The sequence below is a fragment of the Pseudochaenichthys georgianus genome, chromosome 11 (genome assembly GCF_902827115.2).
Source record: "Pseudochaenichthys georgianus chromosome 11, fPseGeo1.2, whole genome shotgun sequence".
NCBI classification, from domain to species: Eukaryota; Metazoa; Chordata; class Actinopteri; order Perciformes; family Channichthyidae; genus Pseudochaenichthys; species Pseudochaenichthys georgianus.
The window spans coordinates 3,468,531-3,487,632 of NC_047513.1; the positions used below are offsets into that span (position 1 = coordinate 3,468,531).

Here is a 19,102-nt window from a genome sequence, read left to right on the forward strand (position 1 = left end):
AGTGAAATTTGACCTTTTTAGAGAGGTTTAGCAAAAAAACATTTCTGGGGCCATTTGGGTGGAATTGACCTATTTCTGGCCCCCCTTGCTCGATTTTGCTGATTGACATCTCTTTCTAACCGTCAGAGCCAATGGAATCGAGGGGAACTCCCACATACTCCTTATTTGGTCATTTGTGTGTGTGTGTGTGTGGTGTGTGTGTGTGTGTGTGTGTGTGTGGTGTGTGTGTGTGGGTGTGTGTGTGTGTGGTGTGTGTGTGTGTGTGTGTGTGTGTGTGGTGTGTGTGTGTGTGTGTGTGTGAGACTGCTACATAGCCAAGACCGGAAGCTGCGATAATTCTGGTGGCTACCATTAGCAGCTAACTTTTACTCTCCGAGTTTTACATAAAAATAGAATTATGGATTATAATAAAAAAATTATCACTCAGAAACATTATCAACCTATGGATTAACCGATTCAGCCGCGTTTTTTCTCGTTTTAATGCCATTGAACAAGTCTTTTGATCAGATTGACAGCTACGGTGAGACGATCTCCCTAGAAGCTCCTTAAAGGTACGTGTTGTGATGTCTCTGTTTGCTTCCCCTGTCGCGAGTTCGGATCCCTCAGTGATGATACTATATACCCAAATAATCTGTGGAACCTCAGCTTTAATCGGATATCTTGTATGTGCAGCTACGATAAGTAATAAGGGTATCTTTTATCTTGAGTTCTGTGCCAAAGTGCGTTAGCATTTTTCGCTCAGGGGTCATTTAGATGCTTCTTATGAGACTTGTGTTTGTTTTGGTAAAACATTTTTTTTACAAAAAGTTTGTATCGTCAATTAGCTGAGATTATTTCCGTTAATCTGGTATAACACATTAATAAATTCTTAAATATTAAGATCCCCTGAGACTAGGGGTGCAACAACTAATCGACTTAATCGATTAAAATCGATGATCAAATTAGTTGCCAACTAATTCAGTCGTCGATTCGTTGGTGACGTCATCGCGTGTGTTTTACGCGCCGTTAAGCTCCAACGTTATCGGTTTTTATCGGTACTGGAGACATTTAAAAAATATGTCATATGTATTATTGCTACATAAACATTATCTCGCAGTCTTAGTGTCGACAACTCGTTTCTAAAATGCAAAAAGACAAAAAAAAATGCGTCTATGGTGTATTTTCGATCTTTCCAATCGAGACGAGATCTCTCTCCCGTCTGTGTGCGAGGGGGCGGGGCAGTTTACACACACGGTTATGCTACATGCAGCAACACACGGCGGGGATGTGAGAGAAGCGCTCCAAGGTGTGGTTAAATGTTACCCGTCTCTAGGTGGACAATGCTCGTTGCCAATTGTGCAATAAGAGTTTAGCATGTAAGGGCGGTAACACGAGCAATTTGTCTAAACATTTAGCAAAAGTGCTCCACATCCAGACGGAGGAATGCACCGGGTTCGACTGTCTTTCTAGTAGCTCTGTAGCCCCATCCACGAGTAACGTTTCCACGTCAGGTATATGTATGCTAGCAGCAACACACGGAGTTAACTACATTATACAAACATGGGTTAATGATTAGAGGTAACTGAGTAACTCTTTATTTTGTTAAAGTTTCAGCTATTCTGTTTACAATTATGTTATCACATTATACGATTTGTTAAAACATTGTTCTTTTATTATGTCGATTTTTATTATGTTCGATTTTATGTTTTTAACAGAAACTTGGATTGAACAAAATAACAGTGCACTCTAAAATAAGTGGTTCTAAAAAAAGTCTTCATAGCAAGAAATCATGTAATAATAATAATTCTGCAGGTCTGTTACGTCCCCAGCTCGCGTAGGGTAACAGGGAAGCAACAGGAAACCAGGTGTTCTTGGTAAGAGGTTGGTTTTAATAATAAACTCAAAATAAAGACGATATAACCAAAAATACAGGCTCTTAAAACCAGCTATCTGTTCACAATAACGACACAAAACAAAGGCCACAGATTATCACAGTCAGAGCGCACTATGGGCACTTAAGGCTAATAGTGAGGCGTCTCGCACAAGTTCGACGCCGTCCCAAAAATCTCGACACAATACACATAACGACCAGGGTCGTCACAGGTCTCCCTTGAAAAAGAGATCAATGATCTCAAGGGACAATCTGGATCGATAAAGGTTTGAAATGAAACCATGTACACAAACAGTTTCCCCTCAGCCTACCTGAGCTGTTGCTGTTTAGGTCATTGTCAACTTGTTAGGAATAACATCAGATGCTCGCAGGTTGAGGGCGTGAGGTCAGTTTGGTGTAACCTTTACACTTGTCACACATGTTGTTCACTTTAAGTCATTTCCTATCAGTAGAAGAAAAAAGAAAATACTGATGTGTTTCCAAAAGGTTGTTTTTTCTGGCACGTCTTGCTCTTGCTTGTGCAACGCAGTCTCTAATGAAAGCTGCTATTGATGCAAGCTGTGCCGGTAAAGCTCACACGCCTCCACAGGGGGACCGTGAAAGTACATTTCATGAGACAGGACTTGAATCACATTTCCTGTTTGATGCAGAGCGGTCTGAAAACCTTGGCTGCATGACGCTAGCTCGAACATAAGAGTTGCGTACCTCCCGCGGGGCTCCGGGCTTGATGTAGGTGCTGCCGATCTCCTTGGCCCTCCTCTGCAGGCTGAAGTTGTTGGACGAGTGTTTGTACTGCTCGCAGGCCAGATAGAACTGCAGGTTCTCCTCGCTGAACTCAGAGCGCAGGAATGCTCCAAACACCGAGACCCCACCTGAGAGGAGGAGGAGGAGGGACACATGCAAACGTCACTTTAAGCATGCTACAAGCAGACGCCCACACAGAACACTGACGCAACAATCTTGCAGGCCTTGTGAGCACAACACAAAACACACAAGTGTTGCCAGCTGGGAAGTTGCTCAGGTTCGTTTCTAAACGTTGGCACGCACCGTTCATTTCTATTCGTCCCGTGTCAGGCTGTCTGGGCTTTGATTCGTGGCTGGTTATCAATCTGAGCTTTCAAACATGACTTTGTACAGAGGACAGTGTCAAAGTGCTGACACACATGTAGGTATGCCACAGCTCACACACTTCAGCTGCAGAGAACAGCACTCTACATGAGCATGCACTGATAAGGGCGAGCCATCAGGCAGGCTCGGTGTGCGTTAAAGGCAAAGAGTCCGCAGAACGTTACTGAAGCTTAAGTTCATCAATGCTGAAATAAAAGACACGGTGTTCACGTTAAAGGCCCCGTTATGCTCATTATCGGGTTAATGTCACTGTGTAGTGTCTCTACGTGTCTCCTTGCTTTAATGTTCAAACAGCGCTTTCTTTTTCTCACACTGTCTGTGCTGCAGCTCCTCTTTTCACCCTCTGTCTGAAACCAGAGCCCAGTCTGCTCTGATTGGTTAGCTGGCTGGCTCTGTTGTGATTGAGGGAACAGAGATATTAGCCTTTGCAGACCATTTACATGCACAGAACCCGATATCACACGCGGCAGGAAAGAAACCCCCAAAAGCCGAAGAGAAGACGAACACAATGTACGCACATCATTGATACTAGGCTTTACTGGAAACGCATTAACATAAAGGACACCGACAGACATTAGCCTAATCCTACACCGGTGCAGGAATTAAGTTATTTAGTAGGCAAAAAGAAGTTAGCAACGCGAGGGCTCCGTCGTTAAAAAACAATGTATTTTACCATTGGACATCAGTACATTGTCATGTTAACACCGCTTCTTTAGATTTGAAGCGTAAATGCAAATGCAAGACGTCAAAATCTAACTAGGCTAAAAAGAAAACTACTGCCTGAGGTAAAGGCGGCTAATGTTCCGTGTGATGACGTACAGATGTCTCATTTTGCTTCCTGTTAGCAACTGCCGTTTGAGAGACACAAAGAAACTTCAGACTTTCACCAGTCAGGTATTTGCTGACGTGTTGTATGACGTAGAACAAAAAGGTTCAAACCTCTTCATCTCATTTCAGGTATCTAACCACACCTGCACTACCCTCAGCTAAAGTTATCCACACAGCAGATACATAAATGGAAAGTATTTAAAATATCCTGTGGAGCTATCTGTATTATCAGAGTGTTCAATCAGGACTCGCCCTGGTGTTGTTCAACCCGGTGACGTGAGTGTGTCAGACACACGGAGAGTACTGGAACACACCACAAACAAGCCGACCAGTGACAGAGCGGTGACTCAGGAATGTACCCGTGTAGCAGTCATAACAAATGTTGCAACCACTATCCCTGTTTACGTCAGGCCAAACATCCTGTAGCTGCAGGGAGGGACTTATACCGCTGCTAACTAACCGTTCTATTAATAGGCAGCAGGGTCCAGGTAAGTGCTGGTCTGTCAGCTTTATTGCCCAGCACACAGTAACCAGTGACGTCGGCTCGGATGTCCACACCCTGCAGCAGCCTGGGACTCCTGACACAGCAGGGGAACTTGAGACAGAGTTGCAGTTGCACCAACATGTCTTTAAAGCAGAAGTCGACCATCAGTCCAAATAACAGGGTGTAGGTCAGGGGTCGGCAACAGGCGGACCGCGGTCCGGATCCGGACGCCGACCTATACGGACCCGGAGCTATAATCAATACATTAATAGGGGATTTGTCGGCTCCTCCCGCTTTTTTAACGCTGATTCGTGTGACTTGTGTAATTCGTGTGACTTGTGTAATTCGTGTGACTTGTGTAATTCGTGTGACTTGTGTAATTCGTGTGACTTGTGTAATCCAGTTCTCTCGGTTGTTCAGTGATTTATATGAAAGTAATCAAATCAAACAAATGGTTCCATCAATCAATGAGTGATGTTCTGAATACAACTCTGGTCTCAGAGTAAGAGGACTCACTTTGGCTGAGCAGCAGGGTGTTCAGAGACTCCGCCCATTTCTCCAGCTCCTCCCGACTGAACTTCCTCTTCTTGCTGTGGCCCACCTGGCTCCACTGCCGCATGAAGAGGAGGCGGGACCTCCGCTCTGTCACACTGCGGATCACATCATTAGAAATACTGACGCAGGAACAAATGGATCTCATCTTGAAGACATCCAACATGTGTCTGAGGACGGCATTTAAACGTCTTGAGTGTTGTGAGGAATTGTGCCGTTTAATGCAGTGTTCTTGTGTGTGGATATCCATCTGAATTAGCAATAGTCAAAATGAAGCTGAATGAAAATAAAGAGTATGCTGACCTGTCTTTCTGCTCTGTGTTGGACAGGTTTGGGTTTGAAGACGGAGGACTCTGAAACAGACAAGACAAAGTCAACTGGAAGTCTTCCCTGTGTCCAACTCACTGGAACCCCAATAGAGGGGTGCAGGAATTAGTCCTGAACTCCAGAATGAGTTAGCAGTTTAGACATTCCAATTTCCTTGTCTCAAAGTCAATGTTTTTTTAAACTTTGTTAACGTTTTTGGTTCGATGCCTGAAATGAGATGTGTGCTTAACACAAGCTACCCCACTGGTGAAGGAAGCGTTGGGGGTTTCCCCTCTCCTGCAGTGTGCTATCTAGGTGTGTGTGCTATCTAGGTGTGTGTGCATGGTCTGCAAAGGCTCGAGAGTTTCTCTCACATCAAAGCATTTCACAGTCGAGACACACAATGCTAATATGAAGCTGAACATAAGCCGAATAGGGACCCTTTAAAGCTCAACGTCAGTGTTTTATTTTATGCTTAAACTATTTTAAAACAGGCATAAATATGTGGAGTGTCCTAAACTAAACGTGTAAGAATCACACATTTCTTTGTTCTACAAACTAACTAACTAACTGAGCTTCAGTACTGACGGATGATAGCCTGTAAACATGTAGGATAAGACAAGCAGGATATGGTCATCTACTATATGATTGTTTATCATCTTGTGATCAATGTGTACTTTTCTTTTAACTATTCAAAATGCAACTCCAGATGCACTCAAGGGCTTCCCTGCTTTCAACTCCTTCACATGGTGAGTCCCAACGGGGGTGGGGAGCGATCCGATGACAGAGTGAGGAGATAGATTCAGATCCAGACTGTGTGTGTGCTGCTCTACAGACTGAAGGAGCCCCACCTGTCCGAACAGACTCCGGAGGTGCAGCTTGGCGGAGGACAGCTTGTGCTTTTGGTTGTGCCTGTGATGCGCTTTGAAGGAGAAGGGGATGGTGGAGGCCCCTCCTCCACCAGGGAGCATGTCGTCCCTCTCCATGCTCTCCGTGCTGCCCTGGGCTTGGGGGACCAGCTGGCCGTCGCTGTAGGCCCTGCAGCCCTCCCCCATGAGGCCCACACTCAGGTGGTTCTTGTCCTGCTTCCCCAGCTCACTCAGGGTCTCCACGCTGACGCTGTGCTGCTTGGTCAGCTCGTTCACCCCCCCCTCATCGTCCCCCTTTAGGCTCCAGGATGGTGGGGGTCAGGAGGGTGGAGCCCCCGTTCAGATCATCGTCCTCCTCTGTGTGAGGGGTGTAGGTGCCAGAGTCCCGGTTCCTCTGAACATCCTGGGTATTCAGGGCCATCCTCCTCCAGGGGAGGAAGTCCAGATCCAGGAGGTTCCCCTCGGAGCTGAACCTGCGCATGATGGCTGTGTGCAAGAAAGGGATTGGCCAGATATGAGTTTTAGGAGAGCTGCAGTGAAGCAACGTGAGTTAGTAAAGCAGGGGGTGTCTGCTCACTAAATGGCAGCCCACTTTGGATTCAATGTCCCTTTAAATTCTGAATTGACATTCTCACACAAATGTAAAAGGAATAAAAATACAGTTTAAAATAAATAATAATAAATTACTGTAATGCATGAGAGACCGACAAATATTTTACTATCACCATTGGCTTTGTTGGTTTGAATGTTTTACATTGACTTACTACATGCTTTATGTAATGTTGTTTAAGTTCATGAAGATCACTTGTAGCATGATGTAGGTCGCATTCACACCGCGTTACTCTGGTGCGAACCAGATAGTTTGTTACATTGTTTCATTTTTGACTCAATTCTTAAGTAATTAGCCCCAAAAAAGGTGGATTTATGACTACATTTGCATGACAATGTAAGTTACAATGTTAAGATATTATACATACATTTTTTCTTTACCGTAAACATTTAAATATTTGTTTTCCTATTTTTCTATCCATATTTTTGGTGGGACGAGATTTTGGGAAACACGTATAAAATATAATATCTAGAGTAAGTAAAATAAATCAACAATTACTCTTACTTGAGATTATGTGCAAATCAAAGTCTGATATGATTTAGTATCTTATCATTTGTATTTAGAAATTCAAGGTTAAAACAACAGCCTTTACGGAGTAGGCTATAATCATATTAACTATAAAACGAATACTTTTAGCTCAGTATTTGAACTTTCTGGTATACCTTTTGTATTTTTGTCGTCGCGAAATTTGTGTCCATTGTTTTGTTTTTGCCCAAAAAGGCTTCCTTAAATAGCTACTACAGATGAACATAAAGTAGGCTACTGTACTGTTATCACTGGACAGATTATGAGGAAGTAGAACTGCATTATACTCGTTTTATACTGCTGACAGTCTAAATTAATGACATGGCACCCAGCCCGTTAGCCCTTTATCACCGCTGCACCCTGAACACAACAGTTGAAAACGCCAGTATTCACCTGTTCGTCCAGCGGGTTTAGACCGTTGAGACTCTCTCCATGGCAAACAGTCAGATTCCTCAAGATTCCATGAGCGACATGGGCACGAGCTCAGGTTTCCGGATCCAGCAGAGTCGTTTTCTGGCCCGAGAGACAGAGAGAGGCTGGACTGCAGAGCTGTACCTGGATCAGTCGGACCTCAGCACTCCACACGGACACAGACTGGAGAAGCCTCACGGAAGAAGATATAACTTCAGGTAAAGTTCCACTTGAGTGGCCGAGAGGCTGCCTCCCCCTCCTGACTGCCGCGAGACACACCTTTACTCTGCCTGAACTTGTCTTAGACAACTGAGACTCCTGCAGGACACACACACACACGCGCGCACACACACACACGCGCGAGACACACACACGAGAATCACACACACGCACGCACACACACACACACACACACACACACACACACACACACACACACACACACACACACACACACACACACACACACACACTCACTCACGAGACTCACTCACGAGAATCACACCAACACACACACCACACACACACACACACACACACCACACACACACACCCACACACACACACACACCACACACACACACACACACACACACACCTTCACTCTCACAGTGTGTGTCCTGAAAACACTCCACTGACAGGCAGTTTCAGTGTTGACAATACATCTCAGTGTGTGAACAAGTCCAGAATAAATAAAGCAACAGTTTACACTACAACAAATCAAATATGACAACACGTAATACACGTGTATACTACTTGCCTACCACACGTAGGCTACTACTAGTGCTACAATCAACAATAATAATAGAAAATACTCATTATAATAAGAATTTATTTGTATACTTTTCTGAATGTATAATCTGATATGGAGACAAACTTTAAAAACCTGGCACGTTCGAACACTTGAAATAGAAACACTTTGTCAAAGTGGCCAAAACAGAAAGGCGCTCAGGCATGAAACGGACGCCTCCCTTTGGGGTCCTTTGACGTTGCGTTCACTGTCGTGGTTCATTTTGGGAAATCAAGAACAATTAAGCTAAAAGGTCAACCCAGAGCCATTTAATAGAAGAGTTACGACATCTCCGTTCACTCCAATGGACCACTTTTTTACAGCAATGGCGGATCGTGGAGCCTCTCAATCGTTCCCCGGAAGTTAGCGCCAAGGCTGGCAGAGCTGTGGAGTTGCAGCATAATACACCGTTCGTGACGGACTTTTAAAGGTAAGAAGAAGTTTAAAGATGTATATTGCGGATATTATCAGTACATCTGATTCAAATGAACATGTGTATTAAAGGATGTCAGTGGATTATCCCTAAATTAGTAGATTTAGGGAACGTTTACAGATAACAGATTAAGCTAGCATACCGAAGCAAGTTAGCAACACACGTTGAACAGCCTTTTAATTGTAAATTCCGTTCTCTTAATGTCATTTCGTCCAACATGTTGAATTAGAGAAGAGGGGCTTCTAAACGGGATTGTATGCGGGGGTGGAGGGAGTTAAATATTAGATAAATATAACTTTGGTGCGTGTAAGAGTGAGTGTTTTTAGCAGAGCCATATTGTGTCCTTGTGATTCTGTTGATTATTACCTGTCTGTATAATGTTGCAGCTCAGCTGATTCTGGATTGATGGCAAAGGGAGAGGGACTTAAGTGAGAGTGAAAACACAAGGTACGTTTAATACTACTGTTTTATATAAGTAAACACGTTATCTCCCCAAGGCATTTCCCATCCAATAGGTGTGCTGTGTGTATAACCCTTTCTCCTGTCTGTTGCTCCCTCTCTCAGCACAAGAACCAGAGGGGGATTCAATGGAGCCTGAATACCTGCACTGAGACCCTCACTCTGCACCCTGAGTCTCAACTCTCAGTGTTTTTCAAGCCTTTCCCTGTTTTTTTGTATTAAACAAAACATTAAGCTTTCCCAATGGTGTGGTTTTCGTTTTGTGAAAAAGTGCAAATGCAGTGTTTGTATATAAATCACATTTGTTGCTGTTGGTCGTGAAATTGCTCCTGCTGACTTGAGCCAGCCATTTTTTCCTCCGCTCTGTGTCAGTGGGGAAGCCGTACATTCGTACTCCTTTCTCGGAGCGATTTGAGCATCCCCAGGCAGCACATCAAACCATGGTGGCGACTAGGAGGCAGCACAGCAAACCATGGTGGCGACTAGGAGGCAGCACAGCAAACCATGGTGGCGACGAGGAGGCAGCACAGCAAACCAGGACAACACGGAGGAAAAGGCACCGACAAACTGCATGATATGCTCTTCTATGTTTATTGAATTCCATGTATTTGCAATGGATGTTCCTAAAGCAACACATTTAACATCATCATCATATCCTGTCGGTCTCCTGTCCTTTCTGAAAGCCATAAAGACAACATTAGTCATTTAGATAACTTGTGTCCTCAATTACCAGGGGATTACTGAAACTACCATGAATTTAAGAAAATGGTAGAAATGAATCCAATCTGAATTTTAAAGCATTACTTTAGATCCCCTCCCTCTAAATGTATCAATAAACATTAGAAAGTGATGCTCCTGACTACCATACAAGTTTAAGAAGATAATATTGGTTTGAAAGAATTCAAAGCTATAAATAAACAGCAACAGGCTCTTTAACCAAGGCACTGTTAGTAACATGTAAACTAGTTGTTCACACTAATCCTAATATTATCACTTAATATTAGCAAATTCGATTTTATTTTTGAAAACATATTGATGTAAATACATACACATATCGATTTGTTGTATAAATATTGCAAATCAAAACCTTTATTCACTAATAATTACCAAAAATCGAAGTTCTATCTCCTGTTATCAATGCATTCACATTGCCCGCCATGAACTTCCGGGGAACGATCCCTCGTCTACATGAACCACGTGACGATAACCGTTTTTGGACTTCCGGTGTCGTAACTCTTCTATTAAATAGCTCTGGGTCAACCCATTCTGAAAAGTAGTTTATTTTTAAAATAATGTTTATATCGAAAGCATTACCTCCGTTAAACGTGGACAACATTGTCCCCGCTGGAGAAGCTGTTATCACTGTGACTTCCCCCGGTGACTGAGATAAGCTAACGTTAGCTGGGTGGCTAACATGCTAAAAACAACAACAAAGCAATGAACTTCCTGTGAGCTCAGTCTGATGAACCTCTGATCGGAACACTTTATCAGATCCATGGTGGGGGAATTCGGTTCTTAGCTCGGTACTTCTCTCCTCCACTTCCCATATTAAACATTATCCGTAATGCAGCATAATAAACTGCCAAAAGGCTCATACTTTATTATTGCACAATAAGAAAATATGTTATGCAATGAAAATATATATTTTTTCAAAACGCTGGTGCATTGTTTAAGACTGGTTTTCATTTGGGCTTCTTTCATTGTTCTTTATCTTAAATATATGTGTATTAATGCAGTAGGTGGACACCTGTTTTATTAAACAAAATGCTGTGTTTGCTTTTCATTCATGTGTTAAACTAAAACAGCAGGAGAAAAAGAGAATCAGGTGTAATCAGGGTGTATTACTTTGGTACCACTTTACAATAAGACTACCCTTATAAAGGGTTTACAAATAATTTGTAATTCATTTATTAATTATGTTGTGAACACTTTATAAATCATTAATAAGCTTTTATAAGACATAAACAGGGCAACTGTGACCGGTTGCTTGCCAAATAGTGAGCCCACATTAGACTGCTAAGCCTTATTAGAAATGGTAGTAACTCATTAATAAATGGTCATAAAGAGATGCCAAGAAACATCAAGATGGATGGGGGGAGATTAAACTCGGTGAACAACAGATACCAAGGTTGTTGGCTGATGAAGAAGACGAAGTAAGCTAGTGCCAATATAAGGCTTAGTCATCTTGCCAAATAGTGAGCCTGTGTTGATGTAGAACTATGTTAGAACTGGTTTATAAATGGTTCTTAATGATTAACAAAGTGTTCATAACCTAATTCTAAACCCTTTATGAATCCTTTATAAGGGTAGTCTTATTGTAAAGTGGTACCCTATGGGACACACTTCAGGAGCACACTGTGGCACCATCTCACTGTACACATGGCCTCAAAGTGCGTCCTGCTCTGCTGCAGACTGACGCCCCCGGCTGAAGGCTGTCAGAACGGACACCCTGCAGACCGTGGAGCTCAAACAGACCCTTTGCTGTTGGAGACAACATCAGGCCAGAGCAAGAGAGGAGAGGGCCACAGGACAACACATGTCATCCCCCTCTGTAGTGACAGCAGGCTGAGCATTATAGCATGAGATACCTTGGATTATTGAAGAAAACGAATAAGAACTGACAGTTGAGTTAAAAAATTGTTAACTATAATAATAAAACTCTGTTGTAAAGTCTGAGTGTGCCAGTAAACGTCTGAAAATTATATAAATGAAGTTGAAAGAAGAAAACGGTCATATTATATTATTATAATATAAACTTGAAAGTTCAATGTCAAATGTTTCAAGTATTAAAGTCCTAATGAGAAAATGGTAATTGTCCGTGGTGTAACAGTGATGCAAGAGAAACAGACATGTGCATTGTAATGTTCTCATATGAATTTCCTTTCAACCTTTTTCTTGAAATATGGCTATATATTTTTGTTAAAATGGCTTTATGCCTTTTTCTCAAAATATGAGCTTTTTCTCCTGAATAGAGATGTTTGTCTCTTTGCAGCAGTGAGTCATGAGAAGTTCTTTCCTCTGCTACTGAGTCGTTTCATTGTATATCTGTACAAGGCAACACTGTAGATGAGATCATATTCATAATGACGTGCAGTGATGTCATAGCGCTGCGTCGTCAGGAAGGTAGTGTTGCTTGCCTTGACCACAAGGTTTGGAGTTCAGATCAAGCTAAAATGAAGCAGTTGGTGTACATACATGAAGCAAGTCAGACATTTTATTGAGGATTCTTGTTTCAGAAGATGACAACGTGAGAGCAAGAGTTTGTGTTTCAACATAGAAAGTCATTTCGGCAGTTACACCCCTGGGATATCATGTTCATCACATCATACATAATATCATGTTTATATGTAGCACTCTTTCTCTGCTGTCTCACTGTGACTTTATTTATGTTGTAGTCTGGTAATGGATGCATGCTTGTGATAAAGGAAATAGACTCATACCTAGAATTAAACAATGTCCCTATTGGTAAATGTATTAGCCTTTGTCTCTTGCCTGTGAGGTTCCACTGCCCCCTGGTGATGAGTGAGGGCATTCTCAGTCACCACTGCTGCTGCACATCCTCAGTCACAAAGAGAAGCCTTCCTGAGCAAAGACTTTGCAAAAATGATCACATATGTTCATAGGACCACAGAAGAAAAATCACTCTACATTGAACCCACCCAGGAGTTAGGAGCAGGGGTCCCTCGCAGAGGTTACAGAAACTTAAAGCCAAGTTAGGAGGGTGACTTTAAAAAATGTATTCCATAAAATGTCTAATGAGAAAATGTAATCAGTATAACCTAATCTGAGAATCACAATTGAAAATTAATGTAATCTGATTACTTTCTGTTACTTTTGGATTTCTGCAATATCAAATGCAATGTGAATAAAGACAAGAGAAAATAAATAAAAATAATATGTTGTTTACATACAATAGAACAATGCGACCTTAGAAAAAAACAAGACAATTAGTCAAATAAATGTGTCCTCTTATTATAGGCTAGGAATACAGAATAGTTTAGTTGCTGTTTAGGAATGACATGAATTAAAAGAAACGATAGTATTTTTGTTTAATACATCAGGTTCCGTCTACTGCATTTAGAAAGAGAAAATATCTCTGATATGTTTTGACTCCATTTATTTAGAAACTCTCTATGTTAACAAAGTCAATTTAACATTTGGCTAAACTTGTCAAAATGAATAGATCATTATCTATTTATTTTTACAATGCAGAGCACTTCCTTAAGGAAAGTTAACTAAAACAGATGGTTGATGAATTTCAGTCTAGTGTCTAAATAAATACAATAATGAAATCTGCAAGGCCTTGATATCGATGTTTCTTTATTGATTTAAAATCACTTTACCGCATCTTTTCTTGGTAGATTGGACCGTGACAGCTGGCTCAGGTGACTCGGCACAGGTCCCAGACCAACACGCACCTTTTCGACTGGCTTTCATCGTGTGATTCATGTTGTGTTCTTATGCTAACTGTTGTTTTAATAGCTCGATTTTTAATGCATCCTTTATTTATTTTTCACCACTGTTATGTTTCTTTGAGCATCTGATAAAGCGATTGGTTATAAAATGAAGTAGTATTATTGTTACGACTCTGCAGTGTTTGAATGTTTATTTAGTTAAGGGGGTTAACACAATGGGACTAAAGAGGAGTCTATTTGAGTTTATAATTCACTGAACTATTCGTAGCTGCTCCAGACTTCAACTCACAAGTGTGTATTTGATATAAACTAATGCCATGGTGCCACCTGCAGTGATCGAGCTATTAGGCCTACACCCATTCATCTATTTCCCTCCTTTATCCAGACGTTTTTGCAAACTTTCTTTTTCTGTCCTGGCCAGATTTTGCCCTGGGGGGCGTAACGGAGAGACCGGAGCGGCTACGCGTTCGGGCTGCGGCCTGCTTGACACCTGCTGTAGTTGAGGCCTGTATCCACCTGCTCCACCTGTCGTGCTCTACGGTGCCGAGGACGTTTTACCACGGGGATATCGCGGAGAGACCGGAGCGCCTCCACGCCTCGAGCTGGTCCTGCTTCGCCTATCCTGCTGTACTGAGGAGGTTCTGCACCGGGGATATCGCGAGGAGAACGGAGCGCCTCCACATTTCGGGCCTGCTTGCACGCCTATCCGGATGCTCTGCTGGTCTGGGAAAATGGCCCATATCGTGATTCTACTGTGCCTGTTAACTGTTTTGGACTATGAGAAGATCTCTAGTCATTCTGAGAAGACTACTGGATTCAGGTCTGTTCTGCCACCCGCAGTGGGCATCCCCTGCAAAGGTTCGGATGTATTGCTCAAACAATTACCGGTTGCCTTGTCACAGTCAATCTGCTCGACAGAATATGTTTGTCTTTTTTATTTCCTGCGTTGATGGTTCTTCAGGACTGCTTGTTAAGCTCTAATCACACTCTCGCAGACTTTTCCGGTGTTTCTAAATTAGATGACAATGTATTTAAAAATGTAAAGAGGAAAAGATGCCTGTTTTTGTTGTTGTTATTACTGTCAGGAAATGTACAACCTAACCCTGGTCCGCCCAGTAGTAATAGTCAGATCGCTACTCCTGCTGATTTTAAAGCTAGGTCTGGGTTGGGTTTCATCCACTTGAATGTGCGCAGTCTGTTAGATAAACTAGATTTTGTCCGTATCTGGGCAAAATCGACTGACGCTGACGTCATTGTCTTATCTGAAACATGGCTAAATAAGTCTATTTTGGCCTCTGACATTGCCTTAAATGGTTTTAATGTGTATCGTACCGACCGGCCTAATACAGGTGGTGGCGTTGCAATTTATGTTAAGAATAAGTTCAGTGTAACCACATTAGTTTCCAAATCTATCAGTAAGCAATTTGAATTTTTAGCCATAAATATAGAAGTGGCAAAGGGTCAACAGGTCATGGTGGTGGGCTGTTACAGACCCCCCTCAGCTGGCAAGGACTCCTTGTCTTCACTAGCAAATCTTTTATCACAACTAGACTACAATGAAATAGTGCTACTTGGAGATGTTAACTGGGACTGGTTAACTGCAGTGTCAGAGGATTTTAAAAACCTTTGTATCTCATTGAATGTTACTCAGATTGTGGACAGTCCTACTCGCCCTAACATTAAGTCCCCTAATAAATCCTCCCTAATTGATCTCATTCTAACAAATGTTCCCCATAAATATTCATCTGTGGGAGTATTTGCAAATGATGTGAGCGATCACTGTGTTGTAGCCACAATTAGGGACACTAAGGTCCAAAAGGTTAAACCTCGCATTATCATCAAGAAAGACAAAAACATGTTGTGGAGCAGGGTTTGTTTCATGATCTGTTTGGGTTTGATTGGGGTAAAATCGATCTGTGTGCTGATGTGGAAACCGCATGGTCTTATTTCTATCTTGGTATTATGGAGATCATTGATAGATATGCACCCCTGCGTAAATTTAGAGTACAGGGACGAGACAATCCTTGGTTTTCTGCTGAGCTGTCTAGTCTCCTTGATGAGACAAACAAGGCCTGGGCAAAGGCTAGGAAATCAGGCTCAGAGGTAGAGTGGCTGCGTTTTAGGCAGCTAAGGAATAGCTTCACTTCAAATGTCAAAAGTGCAAAGTCGAAGTACTATTTGTCAGTCACCACAGAAAACCTAAATAATCCTAGGAAATGTTGGAAAGCAATAAAATCGATATCAACCAGTGAGATCCGTAATGAGCTACCTCCGTGCCTCACCACAGCATCTGGCTCTATATCGGACAGGGCCACTATGCTAAATGGCTTTAATGAGCATTTTGTGTCCTGTGGTACTATGTTTGATTCTGTGACTAACTCTGCTTCTGTGAACACCCCAATCCGTGACTCTGAACAACGTGGTCTGGAAAACCCTTTCAGTTTTACCCCTTTTACTGTTAATGTTGTTCATGAAGCCTTATCTAAGCTAGATCCTAGGAAACCGGCTGGCCCGGACAACTTAGAACCTTTCTTTTTAAAGATAGATGCAGATTTTATTGCTCCACCTCTTACTTCTCTTTTTAACCTCTCCCTCAGCACAAATACAATTACAAAAGTATGGAAGTCAGCTTATGTCTTGCCTTTACTGAAAGGAGGGGAGGCAACTATTTTAAATAACTATAGGCCAATCTCTAAGTTGTCAGTTCTGGCTAAGGTTCTTGAACGCCTAGTGAGTGAACAGGTAAAGGAGTTTTTATGTACAAATGATATCCTGTCTAAACATCAGTCAGGATTCAGAAAGAAACACAGCACCATCACTGCCACGATGAAAGTGGTGAATGACATTACTACTATTTTAGATAATAAGCAGAGTTGTGCAGCTCTGTTTATTGACCTTTCCAAAGCGTTTGACACCGTTGATCATCGCATCTTAAAGCAGAGGCTACTCAGTATTGGCCTATCCAGCCTTGCAGTTGGGTGGTTTGTGAACTACCTCTCTGAAAGGTCCCAATGTGTTCATTTTGATGGACTGTCTTCTGAGTGGTTAAACGTTTCTAATGGTGTACCACAAGGTTCTGTTTTAGGACCACTTTTATTCTCCATATATATTAACAGTGTAGGTGATAATATGGATGAAGCTACTTTACATTTTTATGCGGATGATACTGTGATGTACTGTGCAGGTCCCTCCATTAAAGAGGCTGTTGTTAAATTACAGGCTGTTTTTAACATTATTCAGACTCAGTTCTCTGAATTAAAGCTTCTTTTAAATGTTGAGAAAACCAAGGTAATGCTCTTTTCAAAAGCAAAAAGACACCAGAGCCTGTTTTAGATATTGTAACTACGCAAGGAACAAAACTTGAAGTTGTTGCCTGTTACAAATACCTTGGTATCTGGCTTGATGATTGTCTCTCTTTTAAACTTCATGTCAATAACCTGCTAAAAAACTGAGGGTTAGGCTAGGTTTCTTCTACAGGAACAAGTCCTGTTTCTCGCTTGAGGCCAGGAAAAGGCTAGTCACTGTGACCTTTTGACCTGTGCTGGACTATGGTGATTTGATCTATATGAATGCACCTGCCAATTGCCTGGTCAAGTTAGATGCTGCGTATCACAGTGCACTAAGTTTGTGACAAACTGTAAAGCATTAACCCATCACTGTACCCTGTATGCAAGGGCTGGTTTGCTTTCACTAACTGTACGGAGGCTCAGTCACTGGTACATTTTTATATACAAAGCCATGTTAGGGAAACTTCCATCTTATATCTGCTCCCTGATCTCACGGAGAATTGTAAGTGGCTACTGCCTGAGATCGAATGCTGTGGTTTTATTAAATGTGCCAACTGCTAGGACTGTCTTAGGGAAGACAGCTTTTAGATGCGCAGCTCCTCTGTCTTGGAACAGTCTGCAAATTAAATGGAAACTGAAAAATCTGGTGCCACTAAATGTTTTTAAAGCTCGGTTGGATGCTACTCAATCGGAAGCTATTGGTACCTGTTTATGTGGATACTTATGTAAATGATGCTGTATGATGTCCTTTTGTTGTTCTATTTATGTTTTTAATTTATGTTTCATGTGGAACTACTTGAGCAGGTTTGGAAAAGAGATCAATGATCTCAATGGGATTTTATCTGTATAAATAAAGGTTTGAAATGAAATGAAATGACTGACAAGACTGGAGGGAACATTACATGGAACGAGATGTATTTTTGATCCGTTTACCTCTGTGAGCGATTTAAATGTGAACATTGCTTTTATTCACTCTGGTTGGGAACGAAGCAGTGGTTTACAAAAATATAGTGGTGCGGGAACGAGGCCTGGAACACAGAAATGAGTTAGCATTTTACCACGGTTCCCTCTTCTCAAAGTCAGTTTTTTTTAACCTGACAAAAAATCTATCTACCGAAGCTCAAGAGATTTATAAAATGTATTTCTACGACATAAAATATGTAAGTAAATATCCCACTTGTAAATGTCTGAAGCGTCAATGGTCCATAAAAACAGCGGCTGCTAACATGTGACTAAATGTAACAACAAAATGTCGAAACGTCAAATATTAGCAGCCTTTAGTTTAGCGGTGATGATGCCCAGCATGCCACTATTATGTAGTTTGTTTATTGCCCAATTTAAGTTGTTTTCTCTCATATTAAAGTCGATTGCATTTGACAATAAAATCATAAAGTAGTGATAATATGTGGAGATGATCCTGCTGAAAAAAAGTGTAAGTATCATGAACGTGTGTTTGCCCTAGATCTTATTTTCTGCAATATACTGAAATCCAATGCAAAAATCCCATTGCTTTTGTGGAGTTAGCCAATGCAATGGTAATTTGGGGTCGGCCTACAAAAAGACGCCATCACTGCACCACTAGGGCCCCGTCTCAGGTCGGTTAAATGAAATCCTTGCTTCCCTCACTTGCGTCGTTTCCATGTGACTAGTCCCTCCCTCCAGGGAAGCATGGAGAGATGCAAGGAAACCACGAGAAGCAGGGAAATTAGTTTTAAGAGCAATGGGACGTTCTTTCCTCCGGAGCGTCACGTGAAGCGACGTCCGTATGTGATGACGCCGCACAGCTGATCGTCTGACAGCAGCTCTGTCCCCGTTGTTACCACACACACCCCCGCCTCTGTTAGTACACATTTACTGACACAAACATTTGTATCATCTGTTGTAGACCCAAATAAATAAAAGAACTCATTCTCAAAAAAGATAAACGCCATTCTTAAAATGTATAAACGAACAATAGTTTGATTAATATTGATTAGAGTGCACAATAGAAATAAAATAATTGAGAGAAGAAAAAGAGATGTTATCTATCAAAACCCAGTTAGATTAACATTCATTGGATTGCACACTTTGTTTGTGTGGATATGTAGCACATTAACATTTTAATAGCACTTAATGACTGACTGAATGGAAATGAC

At 41.8% G+C, this 19,102-nt stretch overlaps 1 protein-coding gene across 1 annotated transcript; it reads right to left on the reverse strand.

Annotated features, from left to right (window-relative positions):
* Positions 1-2,479: 2,479 nt before the first annotated feature.
* LOC117455446 (regulator of G-protein signaling 18-like) lies at positions 2,480-7,924 on the reverse strand. The gene is made up of 5 exons (XM_034094964.2): positions 7,566-7,924; positions 6,020-6,523; positions 5,166-5,215; positions 4,827-4,960; positions 2,480-2,742 (listed from the first exon to the last, which is right to left on the reverse strand). The coding sequence occupies exons 2-5, from the start codon at positions 6,221-6,223 to the stop codon at positions 2,480-2,482; spliced, it is 651 nt and encodes a 216-aa protein (XP_033950855.1). The 5' UTR covers positions 6,224-6,523; positions 7,566-7,924.
* Positions 7,925-19,102: the final 11,178 nt, after the last annotated feature.